The sequence below is a fragment of the Neolamprologus brichardi genome, chromosome 3 (assembly GCF_056152115.1).
Source record: "Neolamprologus brichardi isolate AB-2024 chromosome 3, ASM5615211v1, whole genome shotgun sequence".
NCBI classification, from domain to species: Eukaryota; Metazoa; Chordata; class Actinopteri; order Cichliformes; family Cichlidae; genus Neolamprologus; species Neolamprologus brichardi.
In genome coordinates, this window is record NC_142106.1 from 53,200,002 (window position 1) to 53,225,740 (window position 25,739).

Genomic DNA, 25,739 nt, shown 5'->3' on the forward strand with positions numbered 1-25,739 from the left:
AGACAGATGTTCAGTCTTACTTTGTACACAGCTGCTCTGATTGGCTGTCTGCAGTCCAGCTCTGGTTCTGGATCTTTCTCCACACTGTGCAGAAGCTCTGATGGTGACACAGAAAAGTCAAAGTGGAGTCAAAGCCCCACAGTCATGGGGCAGGGATAGCTCAGTAGGTAGAGTGGTGGCCCCATGATCGGAAGGTCGGGGGTTCGATTCCCCTGAACAGCTACCCTGACGCTACCCCTGAGCAAGGTAGCGTCCCTACACGCTGCTCCCCGCGCGCCAAATGGCTTCCCACTGCTTCACTGAGTGAAGAGAGGAATTTCCCCACGGGGATCAATAAACACAGTCATGTTTCCAGTTCACTGACTTACATTTATTCCATGGACACTCACTCTAACCTGAACCACAGCTACAACCCAACATTGTTGAGGCCTCATCTCCTCCTTTCCTCACTCTAGAGGTTAAATATGCAACAACCAACAAATAAAAGAATTTGGTTCATTTCAAAGAAATTCACACGGTGACCAAGTAAAGTAACCTTAGTAAAGGAGACAACATCCCGTTGATGGTGGGATTATTTGAAAGATTTGCTTTAGTCACGTCACCAAATGCAGTTGAACCACCCGTGGATCCATGTTTGACCATTCTACCACTCTGAGCTCTGCTTTTTAATCATTTTATTATTATCATCATTCATTTATTCATTCTTTGGAGGGGGGCTATTTCCCAATGCCGCCCTAATAAGGCGATGTTCAAGGGAAATATAACAGAAACTCTTTCAGTGTTATTCATTAATAAATTAACTGTGAAGAAGAAAAAAACTGAGATTTAAAGGAGAGAGTGAGAAACTTGATCATCCATCCTCATAATACATGTTTATCAGTATCTGCTGTGACCATACTGCAGTAATAACTACAAGTCTACATTTCTGTGACTGTTGATCAATCACAGCAGGAATCTGAGCTCATCTCTGCACACAGAGCAGCTTCAGCTCTGGGATAAACTGCTCGCTTCACGTCCTTCTCAGCTCACAGACACTCATCCTGATATTTTCTTTTAACATTTGATGGTATAATTCATCTGAGTTTACACTTTATCTGCATAAATACAGAAAAAAAGACCGAAACACCATAAACCATCAGTTTCACCATATAGAATATATCGTAGTTTCCTTGCTTTTAATTCAGAGAGAAACTCTGATTTTGATTTTCTCTGTTCTCTTTGCCACAGCCCATCCCAGCAGCAGCTGAAGCAGCTGACTGTCACAACACTGAATAACACTTTAGGAGGAATTTCAGAGGTCAGTAAAGCTCCAGTTTCAACATCAGTTAATTAATCATAGTTCATCATAAATGTTAACCTGGCTGGCACACATGTTAATGTTAGCCATTTAAATATTAGCAGTTAGCTGAGGCCAAAAGAAGAAGAGACCCTAGAAGAACAATGGATGATAACATTAGATTTTCAAGACTAGGCAGAGACATGTTTTCCTTTACTGTCTTTGTTTGTTTGTAAGTATGTTTGACACTTTGTTTACGCCTAAATTAACTTTACTGTTAATGAGTTTTCATGTTTCTGTAATCGACCAGTGTGCTCATGCTTTTTTAATTGAAAACATATTTTTAATGATCAAATATAATTATTTTTGTTATTTGTGGATTTCAAATGTCCTTGACAGAGACAGATGATAATCATTATCCTGCACTGTGGTCTCAGGTTTGGTCGAGCTAGCACAAAGAATGGCTTGCTATGTTGAACTTCCTCCTGGGATCTACACTAAGAAGTGAGTCCAACATTAGCAGGGTCTCTTTCCTTTATCTGGATTCACTTTAGCATTCACAGTCACGTGAAGCTTGTTATTAACTCGATAAGTCAACCCAGGGTTTCAGCTGAGCGTTCACATGAAACACATGGTGTTGGCAGCATCTGATCAATCATATTCATGGAGACGTGTATCAGCAACAGAGCAGCTGAGTTTGCAGAAGGAAGTCAAACTAAACCACAGGAACAATATGAGGAGATTACACACATAATAAAATACTAGCAGTAACACAGCTGCTGCAGACAAATCAGTCGTGTGATCGTGTGTGAGAGGAGAAGGACTGTAAAGGAGTTTGCTATTAAAAGCTCTGTATGAATGTGGGAGCATTTGAAGGGCTTTAAAAAGGCCAATATAAAATAAAAGGCAGCAAAATTGCTGACTGTGAAAGTCACCAGACTTATCAGACCTCTGTGATTAAGACCTGTAAGAACACCTATTTGTACTTGTTGGCATTATATCAAATACACACGAATATTAAGCCTTTGTTTGAACTCTGGTTGAATTTGTTACTTTCAGACTGAAACATCACAGAGGCTGCAGCTGCAGATCTTTTTTTCACCTGGAAATTTACTTTAAATGTTAGATGGAAAATGTATTTCTCAGTTTAACCAAAGTAAGAACAATAATCCATAAACCTTCATAAAGACAAACATCTCCCCAGAACATTGAGCTGCTGAAGTGTCACTGAAGGGAAAAACTATTTGTCCTCCTCCATCCAGCAACACCTGAAACACCTGAGTGGAAGCTCCTCCCTACACTGTGTTTGAAGCAAAGCACAAAGGAGACACCTGCTGGAGCAGCTGGAGTCCTACAGACACTCAGGCTGTATCCCAATTCAGGTCTGCAGCCTTAAAGTACGCAACCTCAATCCTCAAGGGCCGTGTACTTAAAGACCGCTAAGGCCGGAAGTGCGAGGCTTGTGAAATGGGACGGTCTAGCCTCCGTTGCACTGCCCAGGTTTCCTAGCAACCATGATACTAACAGCTGGAAACGTTTCATACAGCTTTGTTTGACAGAAATGAAGGAGAACATATTTTGTTCATTTGTTTGTTTCTTTCTACATAAGCTTTGATCATTCTCTGTAAGATTAAGGTCAGCTATTGGACGGCGTATATTTTAAAGTAAAGGCTTTAAAACCAAGTTAGTACAAATGTCACTAATGTTACATAACTTTGCCGACCTGTGGCCAACAGTAATGTTTTAATGTTCTTCGTTATTAAACATTTGCACATAAATAAGTGACATAATATTCAGTACTTACTTAAAGTTTACTCTTCGGGCTGTTACAGCCCTAGCAGGTCCTCCTCCTGAAGGTGCCTGTGTGGGAGTGTCCTTCAATCTTTTCTGCCTGAGGTGCCACCTTTCCCTTTTACACAGCTGACTCACATCAGTAATTAAAAGTGAGTGAGTGAGTGAGTGAGTGAGTGAGCGAGCTTAAAAGTGCCATTTTAGAGGTTTGAAGTTGGCACAGTGTCAGTCCTACCTTGACTTTGCTAGGGAGAAGGCAAAGCTCTTTGATAGGTGGTGTTCTGCAAGCCAGGTTAACGATGTGGGGTCAATACGTGAGCTTATGCTGGGGGAGAACTTTAAAAACACTGTTCCTGAGTCTATTGCTTGTTATTTAAGTGTGGAAAGGGTTTCCACATTACAGGAGGCTGCCATACTGGCAGATGAGTTTACCCTAACTCATAAAACAAATGCTGTAGAATATGATACCCCTCTGTGCCATAGTACATCTTGGCGAGGTAAGAGTGGGCCAGCTAACAAGGCTGATAAAGTTGTGGTTTCGAGACCCAAAACGAAGCTTTGTTTCTTCTGCCACAAACCTGGACACCTTGTTGCTAACTGTTTGAGGCTGAAACTCAAACAGAAAGCCCACTCAAAGCAAAAAGGGCCTGCTTTGAGAAAAGTCAGTCGTGGCTCTCAAACTGACAAGGTTGCCAGGACTACTAAGAGGCTAAACTTGGAGCACAATTGCTCAGTAGCACCCTGTAGTCAGTGTAAGAGGTCAACTAGCCCTGAGCTGCTGCTGGTTGACAATGTCCCAGTTCCTCAAAATGACCTGCAGGTGGACAGATCATGTATAACACCACCACTCAGACCTGCACCCCTGACTAACAAACATGCCTGTACCCGTGACCTGAGCAATCGTCTGAAAACTATTGCAGTAAGGTCTTCTGACTGCCTGCTGTGTGCTCCACATGTGATGGCTCAAAAAAGCCCTGGCTATCATATGAGACATTGTTTTGAGGGTCTGTGGCCACCTTCAGTAAGTATTTTGAACCCACTGAGATGGGGTTGGCAGCTTCCGCAGGAAATGCCTAACCGTTTCTATGGGATTTGGTAGGTGGAAAGCCTGCAATATGGTGATGAAACGGTTATGGACTTGTTTTGGTTATCGTAATAATTTGACAAACCACGGGTTTGTGTTTATGGGAGGGGGTGTTACAGCCCTAGCAAGGCCTCCTCCTGAAGGTGCCTGTGTGGGAGTGTCCTTCAATCGCTTCTGCCGTAGGTGCCACCTTTCCCTTAATTAAAAGTATTTAAGCCCACGGAAAGGTGAGGTCTGGGTCAGAGTGCCATGTGAGTGGTTACAGCTGGTGAGCTGTGTTATTGTGGTTTGTAGCTAGTGAGCTGCTCTATTTCTTTTTGACTTACTTTTTACTTGATTGACCAACGCTTGAATTGTTTGTTTTCCTTAAATGGTGATAGCGGCTTGTCCGTCTCTTTTAGTTGAGCTACATTAATAAAACTATTTAATTTAACCCTTTTGCCTTGACTCCTTCTGACCTGGACACTTTTTGTTACTTCCCCCTCCCCGCCTAGACCCCTCAGGGGAACGTAACAGGGTGCCCCTCATCTGCCTTTTTTTTTCTTTTTTTCTGCAAAATTATTCACACCCACTGCTGCGCTATGCATTCTGCGATATGTTGGGCCACGAAGTCTACACTGCCACGTCCTTAAAATTCAGGGAAATTAAGGATACATTTGAGGGCTGCATTTCGAGCAGCCTTCGAATTGGGACAGCCTCCATCGCATCGCGGTGATGTAATCGGCCTTAAAATGCAGCCTTTAAGGCTGCAGACACTGAATTGGGATACAGCCTCTTCACTACAAACACCTCCTACAACATCCACTCTTTCCACTCTGACTGCTGTGTTTGTGGAAACACTCCAACACACACAGCTTCACATACCAACATAGAAATGTGTGTGGAAAAAGAGCTGAGCTGATATTAAACATGAGGATTTATTCAAAAACACAGAGTCAGGAACAACATCTAGACACACATTACCTCTCAGCAACAGAAGAACAGCCTTTAAAGTCAGCAACAATATCCTTTGACCGGTTGCTCTTTAGAGACACACAACTTGGTTCAGGTCCAGGAGATTCTGGCCTCTTATTGATCCTAAAAGATAAATGTAACAGCTTCATGAGATAGGAAGGAAAAACTGGAAATATTAAATTAAAGACATGATGAATAATCTGAAACTCATAAAAATAATGTACTTACTCTTTTTTACATAACAGTCTTTTGTTAAAGTTTACAATAACACCCTTGCTTAGTCTTTGCTCTGTACTGCAGTACTTGTACTGGTTTCACTGGACAAGTCTGCATGTGAATCTACAACTGATCTGACATTGTGGCACAAACACAGTAAACAAACACTACGAGCACCTTGTTTCATGTGCAGTGGCTTTCTTCTCATTCTGTTACTGAACACTGTATGAAAAGCCTCTCACTGCCAGCATCCTTCCAGCCCCACGACAACAAGACCAACTCACATCTTCACAACACCAAGAATTTTTCCCCTTTTCTTTGGAGAAACTGAGAAGCCAATAGGATTGTAGCTCAAACTTGCCCACAGTCCTGCTTCATCACTGCTCACTCCTACCTGTGTTGGTGCTGAGTGGACAGACATAGCCTGCTGCTAGCATGAATGGTAAATGTACTGCTGTGGATGATCAGCAGAAAAAGATGTTGTCAGTTTGACTGTTTGCTGTATTTAAAGTGTTTTTCTCAGTTCATCTGTATTCAAAGTGCATTCGGGGCTTTAGCTGACAGCTCTTTGTGCTAACAAACTAAACTCTCTTAGTTTAAGCCAACAGACAAAAACACTTTGATGTTCTCTCGTCACCTAACAAAGTCCAAACCCTGTGAACTATTTTAGCTTTAATAATTGTGGATTCAGGTATCCTAAACCCATCTTTGGACATTTGTAATTAAATATTTTAAAACTCCATCAAAGACTCCTGATGTGGCTGTTTGGAGAAGGAAAAGAGGGACAAAGTGGAGCGTCGAGCTGAGGCTTCATTCACTGCAAACCTACAGTTATGTTTTCTTATTTCTGGTGTTTGCATGTTCACAGCTGAAATAAAGCTGCCTCTTTGACTTCATCCTGTTGTGTTTGGGTCCAATCCTGCCTGCCACACAGCGCTACAGGACAAACTCTAATATTTTTATCTTTTTAATGAATCTTTGGTCATATTTATCCAGGAAAACACAAACATGTAAAGGAGTCATCACAGTTTTCTGACCTCGTTGGTTCATCACTGAAGTGTGGAAGATAACCTTTGGACTGTTCACTCCTCACAGACAGACAGCTGGATCCTGCAGACTGTGACCTCTGACCTCTGCAGACACAAACATGTTTTATTCAATGATCAATTCTCTGATAAAGTGATTGAAGCAGCTGTGATCACACAGACTGCAGATAATGCAGCTGTTTCCTGTCAGTAACAGTCCTCTTAGATTAGAGTTCAGCTTTTTACAGGAAAACAAATGTCCCTGAATGCAACAGTGAGACACAGTCTGCCTGTGTGGCTGTGATAGCTGCCGTTAGGAGCGCTCATGTGTTTGCAGTTAGACAAGGAGATGTTACCATCATGGACACGTTAACAAATCCTGCAGCATCACGTGGCACAAACACTTTGTGTTCCTGTCATCTGCAAGCAACAGGAAGTTCATTAATAAAGGCGGGATGGAGACGTGACTGTGATGGTTCTCCTTCATCCAGCTGTTACACACATCTGGGCTCACACGACGAGCCTTTGTCTAATACAGCAGCTGCTCTCTGAACACTTTTCTGAAGAGGAGCTGCACAAACCTTTGTTTGCTTTCTAGAGCAGCGTATCAAAGTCAAACTACCCACTGCTAGCAGCTGTTTCTATCATAGTTTAGGATCCAGATGTGTGAGGTCTAAATTTACACCTCTGATTAAAATACATAGTTAAAAACAGCCAATTGAGTCCAAATGTGTCTTAAAACCAGATAAACTGACAGTTACAGCTGAGCCTGTGTGTCCTTGGAGACACTGCTCTGCTACAGAGATGCATTTTAGAAACCAGGAAACATCAAAATCATTTAAATCAGAGAGTTCATGTTAGTAACAGCTCACCTTTCTGCAGCAGAAACTTTAAAACCAATGAAGACATCTTTAGACGTGTCACTCTGTAAGGACACAGAGCTGGATTGTTTCTCATTGACGCTAAAAGTAAGTGAACATGAAACATGTCTGAATCACATCCAATGTGTCCAATACATTACATAAAAAATATAAAGTATTAAATAGTATATTATTTAAATTGTTAAATAGTAAAAAGCTGATTAAAATTTCAAATATATATATCTATATAAAATACTGACATGAACTTACTTTTTGTCAGATGACTTTTTTCGCCCTAAATTACGAAAGAAATCCTTCACCAGTTTGCTCTTAGAGGACTCACTTCTGGGTGGAGGTCCAGGCTGGTTCCTGCGAATAATGATGGAGCAGTGATGTGAGTGCTGAGCTGTGACATGGAGAAGAGTCATGGACAGTTAAAGATGGTCATCTCACCTCTGAGCTTTGGTCTGGCTCTCATGTTCCCCACACAGAGTGCTTTTAGAGGGAGGGACTCCCTCCTCTCTGTCCTCACACTGATCCATGCTGCTCAATTCACATCAGCTCACACACACTTTCTACCTTCACCTGCAGAGGAAACACAAATCATTCATGTGCACATCAACTGAGAGCTGCAGAGGTCGTGTCTGTTGTGTTGGACTAACATCCATGTGAGACGCAGCTTTCATCAGTTCACTACAAAAAGTGTCACAGAGCCGAGTTCAGCCTCCAAATCCTCCATTACTGTAGTCCTACAAAGCAGCAGGTCAAACATGGCTGCAGAGAGCAGCTTTATGTCAGTAACAATGTCCAGGACCGAGCTGACTGCTTACAGAGTTCATACTCTAACTGCTAGCTGCTCTGCTAGCTAAGCTAACTCAGTAACAGTGACTCTGACAGCAGTTACTGTGGAACAGCGGCCGAGCTCAGGACACATTCAGTGTGTTTAGTCTGAGTCCTGGACTCTGATTCAATGGATTCAATCCAGCTCAGAGTTTCATGTGTTCATCAGAATAAAATACATGTACTAATATAACAGAAGTAATCCTCTGAATGCAGGACTGTAATGGAGGATAAATAAGGTTTTTACAGCCTGAAAGAAACATTCAGTTCATATATTTGTAGACAGTGAAGCAGTTTTTAATACTGCAGCTGTTTCCTTCACCTGTGTGTGTGTGAGCCACACCTTCATGTGCTGCTTCTGAAATATGTGGTCTGACTGCTCAGACTGAGTCTAGGAGGAAAGTTCACACGCTGGAGAAAGTTTTGTTCCTAACTTTGTCAGAGTTCGGCTCCAAAGACAAAGAAGACGGAGCTCACAGTCTGTAGATGGTCCTCAGTGTGTGTGTGAAGCCAAGAAAGCACACAGGAGTGTGTTTATGTCAGCAAATCAGTGTGTGTGAAGAGTCTGAGGGAGTGTGTGAATGAGACTAAACACTGAAACCAACAGTCCAAGAAAAGCGTCTGGATTTCTTTAAGTTTAACTTAAAGAAATAGTGTGAATTTAACACACTTAAACCCTGATGTTGAGGAATAACTCAGGGAAGCTCATGACAGTAGAGTGATTCTTGTGAAAAGGAAAAAGTGATTAAAGCTTAAAGTAGTTTTTAGAATAGTGAATTAGGAGTGCTCCTGTACAGATGGATCAAAACAAGTGATTACTGTAGAAATAAAATGAAAACAATTCAATAATGTGGTGATGGTTAAATATGCATTTCTCTTGTCACGACAACTTCTTGAGATATGACTCAGTATGCAAATTAGTTGAATGACTGTGGACAGGAAAAGAAAAAGAAGAACTTAAGTTACCTGTCTGACTGGATGAGTGAAGCTTGCACTGAAAGAGACACTGTGACTGTGTGAGAAGAAAGGCTTGGTAACAGACAGGATAATTAAATAAAGTGGTCAGGTCTGTGACTAAGTGCAGTAGTCCAGATTTGAAAAGAAATTCAGAAGTGTGATTTAAATTGGGATTCTGGGTAAAAAAGGGGGTGTAGGAAGTAGATTTAGGACATTTCACATTTCACAGGTGCTGTCTTAGAGCTTGATTTATTTGTTGTGGATAGAAGTAATTATGACGGAATAATAAGGAAACATTGAAAACATACAACCCGTTGAGGGGACAGATAGGGTTGGGCAATTGTAAGGTTTCATTTGGTTTAGCATAATCTCTTTTGTTATATTTTAGCCTTTTAACATGCAAGTAAACTTAATGGTATAAATTAGGAATTATGTCGTGTTTCTTAGGAAACACGAAAAGGGGGAGAACTGTCATGTAATTAATATATTCTTAGTGCTTATTTTCTGATTATATTGTTTTATGTACTTTAATAGTGAAGGTTTTGACTCACAAACTAAGTGCTCAGCCAGACTGAAAAACAGGAAGTTAGTGTAGAGCTATACAAGTAGATTAATAAATATGGGAAGCCAGAAAGAAAATGGGAACTTGTACCATATAAGGAGTTGTTGAAACTGTGTGATGTGTAAAGTACCAAAATAACACCTATATGAGACACATTTTTAGATTCTAATGTTAGAGATTCTGCAACTGCCGTTGAGCTGTGCAGGGCTCTCTCTCTTCCAGAAGATGATTGAATAAAGAATCATAAATGTTTTGACCACTATGAGTCGGGTTTTCTCTGTTCTATCATGGGGATCAAAGAACCGGGTTTAATACGGCACAGCAGAGGAGCACTTTCTGTAACGCTTCCACTGACACAAGGACACACACAGGAAGGCACACACACACAAGCCTTTATAAGAAACAACACAATCATCTGCGCTTGACTTGTCAATCCAAGTCCTTAGCCCATGAGCCCGCGGTATCAGACCACAGATATTCCCTTACTTTGAAAAAATAAAGCCAGTTTTCAGAACAGACCTGATGTTTATGCTACAGCCTGTTTACCAATATAATCAATACCAGATATCAGAGCAACAGAAACCTCGGTGATCAGGACGCTGGGACTGAGAACAGGAAGTGGCTCAAACGTCACAGTTTCATAACGTCAGCCTGAACTCCACTCACGGAGTTTCTGTCGCCAGTGTAGTTTTTAAAGTCCCGTGATGAAGGCGGGTCTTTCTGTGAATCCGCACGCTCATTGGCTAATAGCTCGAGATTGACACATCGTTATCCAATGAGCGTGCGGGAACTTCCGACATAAAGTTGTTTCCTTTGAAAAACCAAAGTCTGATTATTTTTGCCTCCACTGACGGAGCCTGTTGTTCCCGCCACAGAGACACAGTAATGTCAGAGCGGTGTTAACACTCACCCTGCCTCAGCACAGCTCTCACTCTCCTCCTGCTCTCTCACACTAAACGGAGGCTCAGCTAAACTCACTTCCTCTCTACTTACAGGAAACCAGCGCTCAGAGGAGCCGACCGGCCTCACATTTCACCCACAGACATGAACAGCGTGGAATTATTTTATGTCATAAGAAGAAACATATTCATGTTAACACTCACCTGCCTCAGCTACACCTTCCTCCTCCTGCTGCTCTGGACGGAGGCTCAATACTTTCACTTTCACTGCTGCTCCCTAAACACAGAGGATGCTGGGCCTTGTAGTTTTTTCCTTCCGGTGCGGTCTTCCTCTTTGTTTTTTTGTGTTTAAGTTATTTTGATCATGTAAACATCAACAGAACACGTGAAGCCACACAGAGTTTGTATGTCGAGGTGGGTAGGAGGGTTTGAGGGTTTGGGGAAGGGTCAGAGGGAAGAGGTCTCTCAGTCTTGACAATCCACATTGATGGCATTGCATCTTTCAACGTGTTTGTGGGTCGATTTGGATGCTCCAGGTGTAAGAGCAGCCACTCAGCCTCTACTGCAGATGTGTGTCACAAGTTCATCTAGTAGTAGGCTATGGCACTTGGCCACAGGTGGCAGCAGTGGACTGGCCTCCATTTGAGACTGCTCCAGCTGCTATGTGATAGTCCAGCTGCAAACTGAAGATCATATGCAAGTTTTTGAAATTAAACTGTACAATATAAAGCGCCTTGAGGCGACTGTTTTGGTGATTTGGTGCTATATAAATAAAGTTGAATTAAAATTCAGAACCGTAGATATAGGCCAAAAATAAATACATAACATCATTTCAATCACTTTAAAGGTTTATTTGCAAGACACAAAAACAGAAAAAATTAAAAGTTACAAATGTATTGTGCATGAAACAGGAATTCTAACGTCTAAATATTAAAACACTACAACTGCAGAAGAAACAAATAAAACCAATCACAATCAACATCAAAATATGATCATAGAAAAACAGAAGAAGAAGATGACAGCTCCAGCACCCCCCACGACCCTGAAAGGAGATGTGGAAGCGAACGGATGGATGTAAAAATAGAAGAGACGTATCATACAATTCATATACGTTCATGTGATCTCTACGGTCAAAAACCCAATAACCTTGAATCCTTCTTTTAAATTACATTTAAATTTCAGCTGGTAGCAAAGAAATGAATCAGAAATTAACCACAATTAATCTGCAGCTTCATCAATGTGATGCTGAGTTTCTGACTGAAATTCAGTCTGAACATGTCTGACTCTGTTAAACAGTCAGAGTGTTTCTCTAACAGCAGGAGCCTCTTTACACTCAGCTTCACACAGACGAGCTGAGGAATGATCAAGCAAACTTCTTCTTCTGTCATTTTTAACAGCAGCTTGCATCCAAAGATGTTGCACTACTGCCATCTCCTGGCTTTTACTCTTACTTCTCTTCCAGATCCTCAGATCCTCTTGATGACATCAGTATTTCTCAAAAATGAAAAAACACTCCTTTCACCTCATCATGACTTGACTGATTAACCACTTTTTCAAACGTAAGTTTCATTTCACCACCAGTTCCCACCCTCAACACTCTCCTTTGACTTCTATACTTCCTGCAACTAATAGCCACATGTTCAACCGTCTCCATAGCATTACACCATCACATAACCCAGTCGGATGTTTCCCCATCATAAAAAGAGAACCATTCGGAAAGCAATGACCTGTTTGTATTCTCCTGCTGCCTATTTAACCCACTACTCCTCTTAACTTCTATTGTGTTTTGTACCCCATGTCTCCCTTTTGTTCCATTATCCCATGCCATTCTCCAGAAGTTCTTACTTTGTGTCCAAACTATTCGTTTCCCTCAGATTTCAACAATGGTATCTGCACATCTATGTCTACTTTTTTAACAGCTGCTTTAGCCAACCTATCTGCTCTTTCATTACCCACAATACCTCGGTTGAGGGGGTCAGACCAGCAAAGTCTCTTTCAGCACACATGGATATTTCATCAGTCTCATAGACACTGAGAACAATTTGTGTATGAGACTAAAGAAACAGTCCACACATAATTGAACAAAAGGCCTCTAAAGTTCTGTGGTTGACACATTTCCGCATGACTGTTTAATTACAGCAAAAACCATCATTATAATTATCTTGATTGATATTGTAATCTCAGTTTTCAACACAATTGTTCATTAACTTAAACAATGTTACAAGATAAATATATATTCTTAGTGCTTATTTTCTGATTAGATTGTTTTATTATTTTAATAAGAGAGGCCTTTATAAACCAAGCCCAGATGTGAGAAAGAACTAGGTCAGAGTGTGAACATAAAATAAGAGCTCGATTTAGTAGAAACGGATGAAAATCCAGTAAAGTGAAGTGTGTGTGTGTGTGTGTGTGTGTGTGTTTGTGTGTGTGTGTGTGTCAGGCAGGAAGTGAAGCAGGAAGTCTGAATATAGCTTGCGAGCTTGTGAGAGACGTTTCAAAATGAAAACAGAGGAATTAGAGAATGAAAGTGCAAAGTAATAGTAATGAAAATGTTATTAAATAAATGTCTTAGTATGTTAATACAGGTGCCCATGGACTTGCTCAACCTCCTGGAAGAATACAGCAGAAAAATGACAGATTAACAGAATTGGGATGAAAACAGGCTTTGGTTTAAAATGTCACAGCTTCACCTCTCATCCTGTCCTTATCCTGAGAAGAAGCTTAAAGGACAGTTAATCTCCTGATAAAGACAGAAGACAGACAGAACAACACCGTGGACTTGAAGAATTAACAGCAGGCAAAAAGACAGTGCAACTGACCTACAACACTGAAGGGTCCAGCAGCATGTATGTTGATGGAAACACGCGCTCTGAATTACAAGCTGGAAAGTGTACCAGTGACATGACTGTGTGAAACCACTGGATTGGACTGTCTGAGTTCATATTTGCCATGCTGGGAGTTAAGCGCCAAGAAAAGACTGAAAAGAGGAAGAGAGAATGAAGAGAGAAGAAGAAACAGCTGATTTGGGCCTGTGTTTGATTTGGGAGGCCACACAGGAAGTTGAGAGAAGAGGGGACGAGGACCGGTGAGAGGTGAAGGCTGGACGTGTTAAAGTGACAGCATAGGAAAATTGGGTTGAGGCTGAATTTGTGGGGTTTAGAAACATCCAGAGCATCGCAACAGATGTTTTAGTATTTGACAGTGACACCAACTGTGCCATGTGTGCAACAGCGAAACCACCCAATCCAGGACCCTCCATCACTGACTGGGTATAGTGTTTTTAAAAAATAGTTTTATGTTATCTACAACAAAGTATTTGACTCTGTGTTGTTAAGGATTGTAATTTATTAAATCATAGAATTATTTACTTCATGTGTTTATGAAAGCTCATATGTCATTTGTTTACAGCTTCAGTGTGATAACTGCAACTGCTGGTTCCAATCTGAATGCCTGGACATGACAAATGAACAGCTCAGCAGTGCTCAGAAGACAGAGTGGAAGTGTGTGCTTTGTGTAACCTAATTCCACATGCAGTGAAAGCTACTAGAATAATCTGCTTATAGTTATTATTGGTGTTTTGAGGAACACATGTGTAAAAAAAAAAAATATAACATTCTTGCTTTGAGCACGTATTTTAAGTATTTCCTTTTTCATTTTTTGGGTTGATTTGTGTGATGACAGATAATGAATAATAATATATCAAAACTGTATAATAGTAATCTGAGAAATCAGTAATATGACCCTGACCGGTCGTGGCAGATGGCCCCGCCCCTCCCTGAGCCTGGTTCTGCCGGAGGTTTCTTCCTGTTAAAAGGGAGTTTTTTCCTTCCCACTGTTGCCAAAGTGCTGCTCATAGGAGGTCATATGATTGTTGGGTGTTTATCTGTATGTATTATTGTAAGGTTGAACTTATTATGTAAAGTGCCTTGAGGTGACTATTGTTGTGATTAAGCGCTGTATAAATAATGTCTAAAACTAAAGTTGCTACTTGAGGTGGTGTGTGAAAATATTTTCATAATAATGACGTTTTGAAAATTAAAATTTTGTGTCGAAATATATTTCTTGTTGTTAAGCAAATACTTCAATGAACTCATTTTGTTCAGTAATGGATTAGGTTATAATTTTATCAGAAAACAGTACAGTAATTTTGGGTGAAGGGTGAAGAGTGGGGGTCACTCAGAGTCAGAATCCAGTGAGATAACTATGTCACCTCTTACAGTTTTCCTGTAATCTGAGCTCAAAGATGATAATATATAGAGTACAGTAGAGTAAATTGGGTAAAGTTTACTGTTGATTTTCTGGAAAACCGTACAGTAACTTTGGGTGTGGATCACAGGGTGAAGAGTGGAAATGGCCTAGAGTCAGAATCCAGTGAAATATCTGTGTCACCTCTTACAGTTTTCCCGTAATCTGAGCTCAAATATGAGAATATTCAAAGTACAGTACAGACATTTGGGACTAGTTTACTATTTCTTTTCTTTTCTCTGAAATCGTTCTGTACTTTGGGCTGTAAGGCAGAGGAGGAAGAGTGGGGGTCTCCCAAAGTCTGAATCCAGTGAAATATTTTCATCACCTTCAGAAAATTTTTCCAAATTGGAATAAAAAAGAAGATCAAAAATGAAGTACAACAATTTTATTCAGTTGGGGTAAGATCAGGGTGAGAAGACAATTCTTTGGAAACTTATTGTCAGCTCTTACAGAATTTAACATTTGTAGTGCAACAATTATCTCTCTATCATATATCTGATATTTCTAAAGTTAAAGTGGATTAAGCAGTAAAATAACAATGACAGGATACAGAAGAGTCGTATTTCTACGCGAGTCGGCACCCGTACCGTAACTCGCGTAAGAATAGTGCAACAACATTTTAGGTGCGGCTGGCGGTGCGGCTAGCTTGACTGTGACTTCGTAAGTGAGGGCTCACTTTACCGCAGTGAATTGAGTGACTGTGCAGACATACGTGCTATGTAATGATTCGCTAATTCTTTTGCACAACTGTAGGGAAGCCTGCCTATGAAATGGATCAAACAAATCCAGACTGGGTACCAACGTTACAGATGGGGCACTCCGATATCCGAACGTCACATTCAGACCGTCACAGCAACAACAAAAAGCACTAGTTGGAGGTAAAAAACAACTCCACCTCCAACCACAATCCCTGATTTTAAAAGTTGCTCTTAGTGTCCGGCAATCAACACATACATTTTGGAGGATTCATACGGCCTTAATGTGTAAACTGTTTAAAAATTCCCTTGTGTGTTTGCACTCTTTGCGTTGGACAGCCTTTCATAGTGGAGCAGAAGAGTGTGAAGGTGAGGCCTCAGCAGAAGTTACGGCAGAAGAGCAGCCAGAGATGGACACGACAGAAGAGCAACACCATAACAACCCTGTCACTTTGGCTGAGGGCCAGATATGTTTTGGACATGTAGAGGCAGAGGTAGTGGGTGCAAATGTAGAAAATGGTGATCTGAGAGAGATACAGACAGAAGATCAAAGACCGACAAATGATTGTGTGCGCTGTGTACAGAGCAGAGCAGAAATAAACTGGCTGCTGGAGGAGAACAGAAAGCTTAAATCACTGTTGGACAAGGCAGAGATGAATGAAAACTTTTTAAAGGGTGACACAGAAAAAGTGAAATATTACACTGGTCTTACTTGTTTCGCTATTTTTATGTACGACAATGTAAAAGCTTTCCTACCAGCATCAAAGAAACTGTCGCATTTCCAAATGCTTTTACTCACACTTATGCGTCTTAGACTCGATCTTCCTGTCCACCATCTTAGCATCTCTATTCAATGTCTCCCACAAAACTTTGTCTTCTGTCTTTGCTGATACAATTGACGTTTTGTATGCCCGCTTAGGAGTACACTGGCCAGAGAGGCACTGTTTGCAAACAATAATGCCTCCACAATTTACGGAAACTTGGAAATTGGGTAGCCATCATTGTTGACTGTTTTGAAATTCGTACAGAACGACCATCTAATTTAAAGACTCGTGCTCAAACGTACTCGCACTACAAGGGTACACACACCATGAAATACCTGATCGGGATTACTCCACAAGGTGCAGTTTCATTCATTTCTAAGGGGTGGGGGGGGCCATGCATTAGATAAACACATCACAGAGCAATGTGGCATACTTAACAAGCTGTTACCAGGGGATGTAGTTTTGGCTGACAGAGGCTTTGACATCAGAGATGCGGTGGGAATGATGTGTGCGGAGGTTAATTTAATTAATTTACAAGGGGCTTCTGTCAACTAGATGCCAAGGACATTGAAAATAAACGAGCCATTGCACACCTAAGAATCCATGTCGAGTGAGTAATTGGCAGTTTGCGCAACAAGTTCAAAATGCTACATACCACCATGCCAATCCGTTCTCTTCTTCCATGTGAAGGTGAAGACGTTACCTTTCTTGATAAAATTGTGCAGGTCTGTTGTGTTTTGGTTAACATGTGCCCCAGTGTGGTAGTGAAACCAGACACACATGAGACTTGTTCTTGTTAATTAATGATTGTGAAAACTTTGAGTATGTCTCTGAAGACATAGTACTAGGAAAACCTTTTTATTATGTGTAATTGTATGCACACACTGACATTACGTTACGTAACCATTTCTGTATCTGTACACTATAATCGACAGTTTATCATCGCTTTGAACTCTTTGTTTCACTAAAATGATGTTATAATAAAAGCCAGATAACGACAAATAACTGCATTTGACTCTTTATTTTACACTTTGACAATTGTTACATGGTAAGTGCTGCAGTGTTGAAATCAAGTTATACAGATTTCAATGCACTTCTGACAAAAACCTAGACACCAGAAAGAAAAACGTTGTGACCACTCGGGGCTGCATTTCGCATGGAGAAATGTTTTCCTACTAGCTCAGGAAGGCACACCTTCTGAAAGAACTCCTGAGCTTTCTTTAAACGCGATTCCCAGAAGTGCACATAAGGGAAGATGTGTACAACTGCCATGTCTTTTTGTGTCCCTACCACGAGGTCATAGTGCTTTGCGTTGGCCACAAAGACCTGTGTTTGCACTTGTGAGTAAAAGTGGTGTGTCTTCTTCAAGTTAAGTCCATTTGCTGTCAACTCGAGGCAGAAGTCTTTGTCATGCGCATCCAATGCTGAAAGCTGTCAGATCTGTATTTAAATGGACATTTAATTTCCAGGCAGCCCTTCCCACAACATTCACACGTGGTTAGTCCGTCAGGAGATGCTCCTACTTCAGGAAAAGCCGTGTTAACAAGAAAACCACATTTATGGACCTGTAGGTTTTTGTGACAGGCTGACATTTTCTGGGTGTAGGTGTGTCGAGCGTCCTGTTCATGCTCCAGTCCCCAAGTTGTTTGCACATTATAGACAGAGTTAACAGGGTAGCAAACACGATTAACCACAGTAATGGCGGGGTTTTCTACAGTGGTGGCAAACACAGCGTGCATCATTGAAGCTGTGATTCTCCCAGCACGTCACACATACCATTGAGGGCTCTTGTGTTGTAGTCTTGTGCGTACCTCAATAGCTTCTGCCTGTTCTTCAGTAACTTTTGCTGCATTTAGGTACTTTACACAGTGCAGTTGTAGCTCGGTAAGGCCAAGGGACTGTGCACCTGTGTTGTGCAAACACGCCAGTGGTAATGTGGATGACTGTACAGTGTGTGATGTGTAGTATTTCTCCAATCCAGACAAACACACTGCTTTATTGTGTTTTTGAAGTGTGTCTAACACTGGTGACAACTCCTCAAACGTAGCAGAAGGAAGCTTTCTTTTTGAAGGACGGCTTCTTCTGCCTTTCACCACAGACGGTCCGTTTATATTTTCATCAAGAGTCTTTTTTTGTGCTGCTGACAATGTAAAGTCAATGTTATGGCCAACCTCTGGCTGTATCTTGGTTGTGTTCCCCGGCAAAACCCAGTAGGCTGGTTCATCTGTGACAGTATTTGTGCCACGGATCCGCACTGTTGCCTCCACTTTAAACAGAAGTGCAGCGACATGGGTGCAGGTCTCCACAACTCCGGCCATACAGGTGCAGTGTGTGGCTTCGACCTTCCCCGTGGTGCTTACAATTACCCATGGCCGTAATGCAGGTTCATTCAATCTTTGGGAGTGCAGTACGTGGAACATACAAGGGCAAGGTTGATGTAAAGACAATAAATTCAATGAGACAGGGAGGACTCAAATTGGTGTTAAGTAATAATTTGCCCGATTATCAATGAGTTAGTTTGCATCTACTTTACAATTATGGGCACATGATATGATAACGATATTTTAGCAGTTCAATGATAAATGTATAACATTAATTATGGTGGGGGGGTGGACAATGGCTATTACTCTCGATGCACTCCAGCTGAGTTACCTTGGTATGAATGACAACGTACTCACAGTTTGGGGGCTTGGAAATAGCCAAATCTTGCACCCAGCCATTTGTAAATTGGATGTGCGCCTCCAGTGACTTGTAATTACGAAACTGGTTCGCAGTGTAAGCGCTTACTCCACAAACAAGATACGTGAAGATATCGAGGTAGGACAGTGGCGGTAAGTCGTCTGGGTCTTTACTCCACTGATATTTTATATGGGTCCAGATTTGCGATGCACTCTAATTTTTTCAAGTGCTGCTGCTTCGCCTCTGGACGCAATCGGTCTCTACACTGTCCGTTTTCTTTTGAGCTGCTTTAAAGCATGTTTCTTGTCGTCATCGTTCCAACACGATGCGTTTGTTTTGATTTGTGGACCCGGAAAATGGCGGACCCGAAAAATTGTAGGACTGAACTCTCCCACACACATCACATCACTATAAGACTGGACTCTCACACACATCACATCACCACACACACTCTGGTTTTTCTTCATGTACACTTCCTTATAATCTCTTTCTGCTATTTGCACATTTTTACTGTAAATTTCCAAGTTAAATCTTTAAATTTTGTAATAACCTGTAAATTGTAAATACTGTAAAACCACTGTTTTTTGATGGTTGGGCATTGCACAGCTACAAGCATTTCACCTCATGTCATACTGGGTATGGTTGTGTGTGTGACAAATAAAATTTGAATTTGAATTTGAAAGTCTTTCCAGGTGAGTTTGATCCAGGAGGGTCTGAAGCCAGAGTCAGACAGAGACTGTGCAGAGACTGTAGAAGGACAGAGCAGCAGCAGAGCAGTCCAGATACACTGATGATCCTCTGTCAGATCCAGAGGGACACACAGGGATGATGCTGGACTCTACATTGTGTCTGACAGTGGAGCTGTTCTCAGAGCAGTTCACTCTGCAGCACTGACAGTCATCTGCACTTCTTTTCATTCCTCTGTCAGTCACTGCTGGATGAAGCTCTCCTCTCCACCTCCCAGTAACATGGCCCAGTCAGAGCGTCTCTACACACAAGCTGCTGCTGCTTCAACCTCTCTGGATCATCAGGACACAGCTCCTCCTCTCTCAGCACACACACCGTCCTGTTTACCATCATCAGCTCCACCTGCAGAGAGAAGAAGGAAGAGCAGAGGAGATAAACGAGTGTTTCCAGAGACTCTTCATCAGCTGTCAGTCAGTGATGCAGCACATCCAGTATAAAGAGCAGCAGGGACTTCAGTGCTGGGACTGTACTAGGACTCATTGTTGCTTCACTTTTTCTAATCTTTGGATTTTTATTGAAGTTGATGAAGATGCTTTTCACTCCTAGTTTGAGTTTGGACTTTCATTCATTAGAAGAACCTTGGTGTGCACACTCTGAGCTCTGTAGGAAGCCCAACAACAAGCCCAACAATCCAGATGGACGGTTCCAGCTGTTAACTGGAGGAATTCTGTCCAAACATCTGCTCTCACTAAATTCTTCCTCACCTACAGACTGTGTTCTTCACTGCTTTAAACTTGGAAATGAATGCAGTCATTGGTCTGCATGCTGCTTTGTTCAGAGAGCTGATTGGCTGTTGACAATGTTTGATCAGAGTGTGTCAGCCGTTACCATGGTGACCATAAAGGTCAGAAACAGGAAGTGTTTGTGTCCAATCCTGAAGCCTGTCACCATTCTCCTCTCACAGCTTCACTGAGAAGCTGCAGCTTTACAGGAAACACTGGATCTTTGTTTCATACTGACTGTGTTTAGTACAATACTGCTGACAGCACCACCCACTCACTCCATCACTCTACTTACTCCAGAGTCTCCAGTCTGTAGTCTGGACTCTGATGAAGATCAGACAGCTGCTTCACATCTGGATCCTTCAGGTTGTTTCTGTACAGCTCCAGCTGTCTCAGATGGGAGAGGTTGGACTTCAGTGCTGCTGCCAGATAATCACAGCTGATCTTTGACAAACCACAGTCGATCAATCTGTGTAAAGAATGAAAGATGTCAATTTATTAGACAAAGTGTGAGCTTGAAATCATTCAGTGTTTCATCATCTGTTCAGAGCTGAAGAAGGTTCAGAATGTAGAAGTTTAGAAAATGGAAACTCCAAACAGCTGAAGCCAACAGGAAGCAGCTTCAAACAGGAAACTGTGCAGTTTCAGACTATATGTCCTGATGCAGCCAGTTGGATTTTGGAGATTTGAATCTCTGTTCTGTGACTAAGTCCTTGAATCATTTCTTCCAGTTGGTCCAACAAGACAGACTAAGTATTGGACATGTGTTGTGGCTACATTAGGGGAGCTTCTAAATGTGATGTGATGGCCCCTCTGGGTCTGTCAGGTCACAGGACTGAAGAGAGCTCAAACTGGGCACACAGTTGTTCCAGTCTGGACCAAAGACTCTATATTGGGACTGAGGGACTGCTCTGACTGCACCCACTGGGACTTTTTAAAGGCTTATGTTCTCACTTAGATCATCGATTTCTACTTACATTTCTTTCTGGGAAAAATGGGGATTACTTTTCAAACAGGAAGTATTTTCCCCAATAAGCAGCCCTGGATTAGTAAATCACTCCAACATGTTTTCAGGCAGAAGAAACTGTCTTGTTATGAGGGAGAGAAGAAAAAGATTGAAGCACATAAAGTTGTTGAAAGAGAGATAAAGCAGCTAAAATCAGGTGTAAAAGTAAAGCAGAGGATGAGCTGAATAAAGGACACTCAAGGCTGGCTTGGAAAGGAATGAAGTCTATGGTGGAGATGCAGAACAAGGAGCAAAGATGAATGTGATGCTGAATCAGCAGAAGACTTAGACTCATTTGATTCCAGCTTTGATATCATTGATTTCAATGAAGAGCTTTGTGATTGTAGCAAAGGGCTGGTAGCTCTGAGAGTCCCACTGATGAGGTGTTTGTGTGGAAATCTCTTAGTGGGATCAAAGAGAGAAAAAGCCCTGGTCCTGATGCTGTGGGAGGGAAATGATTGAAGTGTGCTGTGAGGAACTGACTGGGAGATTTTCACACATTTTCCAGTCCTCCTTGGAACAACAGGAAGTTCCCAGCATATGGAAACAAAGATTATGTGTCCTATGGCACTCAGTGATGATGGTGCTGTGGCCCCACCACCTCCACCTCTTTGTAAAGGAACTAACTGTAATCTGAAGCTTCAATTGGAACTAAGACTTCCTCCACTAGGTGGCAGTGTCTGATGAGAAAGTGTTAGTGGAGCTGGCCTGGAGTCAGAAACAGGAAGATGCAGGATTTGGGCTGAAATGGGGAAAAGTGGTTAGCACTAGTGCCTTAAAGCAAGAAGGTTGTAGGTTGAAGCTTGTTGGCCTTTCTGTGGAGGTTGGATGTTCTCCCACAGTCCAATGAAATGCTGCTTAGGTTCATTGGTGCTTCTAAATTGGCTGTAGGTGTGGATGTGAGAGAGTGCTTCTCTGTCTCTCTCTGTTGGCCCTGTGATGGACTGCTCACATGTGCAGGTGGACCACGCCTCTTGCCCTATGACAGCTAGGGCACAGGCTCCAGCCCTGTGAGCCTAAGCTGAAAGAACATTTAGCAAAAATGATCCATAGATGGCCTGAAATTCCCCAGTTAGCAGTTTGGTAGATAGCTATGACATGCTAATCTCGTCCAGCAGCTGTATTTTACCTGTAAGCTGATCCCTGCTGGGCCAAAGCACTTTTACATATAAGTGTGGATCAGTATAATATCAGCCTGATGTCTGCAGTTTAGTGTCAGCACAACTTTCACATCATATTCATCTCAGCACAACTAAAACATGCTGACTGACCTCAGAGTTTCAAGACCACATCCTGGACTCTCCAGAAAACCACACAGATGCTTCACTCCTGAATCCTGCAGCTTGTTGTTCCAGCTCAGGTCCAGCTCTCTCAGATGGGAGGGGTTGGACTTCAGCGCTGCTGCCAGATAATCACAGCTGATCTCTGACAAACCACAGCTCACCAATCTGTATAAAGAATGAAAGATGTAAGTTTATTAGACAAAGTGTGAGCTTGAAATCATTCAGTGTTTCATCATCTATTCAGAGCTGAAGAAGGTTCAGAATGTCGAAGTTTAGAAAATGGAAACTCCAAACAGCTGAAGCCAACAGGAAGCAGCTTCAAACAAACACAACAAGAGAAAAAACTCTGAATGTTTCACATTAAAGTCGTACATTTATCATAAAAACAGGAAAAAGACTTGAAAAAGTCGTGTTTTTCCTTCCAGGAACCACAAGGCTTCACTTTTAAAGGTGAAGTGTGAAAGAAATGGACATATTTGAAGTCCAACACCATTTTCCAGTCACATTATTAAAGCAGACAAACTACAAGCTCATTTTCATTCCAACAAGTCATCTTCTGACCTGGACTAACAACACTGGTCTCTATGTGCAGCTGGCTGTGGACCAGTGCTCAGGGAGCGTCTACAAAGTGCAACACTGAAAGAACATCACACACTAATTTGCTTCCAGCACTTTCACACAAACATCTACTGTCATTATTGTCACCAAACTCTGTGGATCCTTTATTGCAAATTCAAATGGGATCAAATGTTCAGACAAAAGAGGGTTATGAGGAAATATGATGAAATGTTGTGTATTAGCAGCAAGTTATTGAATCATTTTCCTCAGAAACCAAACAAAATTATTGACAAACATGTTTTTACAAACTCAGTGTTGGACTTGGAACAGCAGGACAAGCTGATGTTTGAAGGCATTTGAGTCTCGCTGTATGAGAGTCCAGTTATTACTCAATATTTATGGATGATGTTCTTTCAGTGTTGCACTTTGTAGACGCTCTATGAGCCTCACAGCCAGCTGCACATGGACCAGCTGACATTACCCAGCATTAGAGGCGGGTGTAAAAAAATGGATTTTCCTATTTAAATGGTTTTAATTTGAATAAAGCGATGTTCAATTCAATTCAATTCAATTCAATTTTATTTATATAGCGCCAAATCACAACAAAAGTCGCTCAAGGCGCTTCATAGATACAGAGAAAAACCCAACAATCATATGACCCCCTATGAGCAAGCACTTTGGCGACAGTTGGAAGGAAAAACTCCCTTTTAACAGGAAGAAACCTCCGGCAGAACCAGGCTCAGGGAGGGGCGGCCATCTGCTGCGACCGGTAGGATGTTGATTCATTCAATCCTGAATCGATTTTTAATATAAATGTATTTTGCCAGAATCTCAGGTTAAAGCTCCCAAAAGTATTTCAACAACAACCAAACAGATAAAACAGTAAATGAGAGCAGCTAAACACACAAAGATGGAAACACAGAGCGTGGATCGTTCACTCGACGGCACGTACACGGACACGCCGTCGGGGGTGAAAGTGGACAGCTCACAGATCCTGAAGCTGCAGGTTTCATCTGTCTGCAACCAAAACTGAGTGAACCAGCAGCAAAAGAAGATCCAAACTACGCTTTACGTTTGATGAACATCGTCATGAATTCTCTCTGACTTTGACGTTTACTTCCTGCACAGCTCTCTCTCTCTCAGTGTACTTCAAGAACAGTTTACTTTCAAAAATCTGTTTTCTGCATTATTCACTGCTTATTACGCACCAGTCTGCTGTTGTGTTCACTGCTGTCGGCCTCCGAAAACAAAGCCTCATTTCTGCTGTTCAATACTGAAGAAATTTAAACCTTTTAAAATGATGACAGATTACAAACTCTCAGCTGTGTCTGTAATCAAACCTCTGTAACTTTGCTTCACTTCAGCAGCATCAGGTCATGTTCACATGTTGATTCATGGTTTGCTTCAGTTTTTGATCGACTGCAAAATATTTTGAAGGTTTTCTGCTATAAAAAGCCAGAACAGGAAAATCTGCTTCGTGTGTTTCTGTTTGATCCTCAGTGACTTTGACACAAAGGCCTCGGCTGTGATGATCACAGCTCTGATCAAGTCTCAAAGTGTCAGCTTTGTTTTTATACATATGGATATGTGCTGATAAATGAATTATAATATTTCCCACTGTCTGCTGTGTGCCGTGACCTTTGACCTGCTAAAGACAGTCAGCTGTGGATTATTCATTGTTGTGTCTGATACTTAGAACTGTGAGGAAGAACACTACACAGTTAATCAGGGTCCCCTCTCTCTGAATCAGGAAAGGTGGGCAGGCCGCGTGTGGGCCGCGGGCCATACGTTGAGTATCACTGTTTGAAATGTGAACATTGTTCTGCTGCAGTCAATGGACTAAACCAGAGAAGAAGAAAACAGACTTTACCATGAAGATCCTCAGTGTGGATCAGTATAATATCAGCCTGATGTCTGCAGTTTAGTGTCAGCACAACTTTCACATCATATTCATCTCAGCACAACTAAAACATGCTGACTGACCTCAGAGTTTCAAGTCCACATCCTGGACTCTCCAGGAAACCACACAGATGCTTCACTCCTGAATCCTGCAGCTTGTAGTTGGAGCTCAGCTCCAGCTGTCTCAGATGGGAGGGATTGGACTTCAGCGCTGCTGCCAGATAATCACAGCTGATCTCTGACAAACCACAGTTCATCAATCTGTATAAAGAATGAAAGATGTAAGTTTATTAGACAAAGTGTGAGCTTGAAATTCAGTGTTTCATCATCTGTTCAGAGCTGAAGAATGTTCAGAATGTAGGAGTTTAGAAAATGGAAACTCCAAACAGCTGAAGCCAACAGGAAGCAGCTTCAAACAAACACAACAAGAGAAAAAACTCTGAATGTTTCACATTAAAGTCGTACATTTATCATAAAAACAGGACAAAGACTTGAAAAAGTCATGTTTTTCCTTCCAGGAACCACAAGGCTTCACTTTTAAAGGTGAAGTGTGAAAGAAATGGACATATTTGAAGTCCAACACCTTTTTCCAGTCACATTATTAAAGCAGACAAACTACAAGCTCATTTTCATTCCAACAAGGCATCTTCTGACCTGGACTAACAACACTGGTT

General features: G+C 41.7%; 2 protein-coding genes and 2 pseudogenes across 2 annotated transcripts in view; 1 reads left to right on the forward strand and 3 right to left on the reverse strand.

Annotated features, from left to right (window-relative positions):
* LOC148105814 (protein NLRC3-like) overlaps nt 1–12,279 on the reverse strand; it is a 49,687-nt gene extending 37,408 nt beyond the window's left edge. Inside the window, exons 1-4 of the mRNA XM_087838399.1 lie at nt 12,257–12,279; nt 7,219–7,308; nt 5,115–5,228; nt 21–97 (exon numbers count right to left, since the gene is read on the reverse strand). Coding sequence (XP_087694525.1) covers nt 21–97; nt 5,115–5,228; nt 7,219–7,308; nt 12,257–12,279 — 304 coding nt within the window. The remainder of the gene's footprint in view (nt 1–20; nt 98–5,114; nt 5,229–7,218; nt 7,309–12,256) is intronic.
* A 3,538-nt stretch (nt 12,280–15,817) lies between these two features.
* Nucleotides 15,818–16,578, forward strand: LOC148105815 (uncharacterized; annotated as a pseudogene).
* Nucleotides 16,579–17,278: 700 nt separating this feature from the next.
* LOC148105816 (uncharacterized) lies at nt 17,279–18,591 on the reverse strand (annotated as a pseudogene).
* Nucleotides 18,592–22,577: 3,986 nt separating this feature from the next.
* Nucleotides 22,578–25,739, reverse strand: part of LOC148105817 (protein NLRC3-like) — a 261,895-nt gene continuing 258,733 nt past the window's right edge. Inside the window, exons 3-4 of the mRNA XM_087838918.1 lie at nt 25,150–25,326; nt 22,578–22,773 (exon numbers count right to left, since the gene is read on the reverse strand). Coding sequence (XP_087695044.1) covers nt 22,578–22,773; nt 25,150–25,326 — 373 coding nt within the window. The remainder of the gene's footprint in view (nt 22,774–25,149; nt 25,327–25,739) is intronic.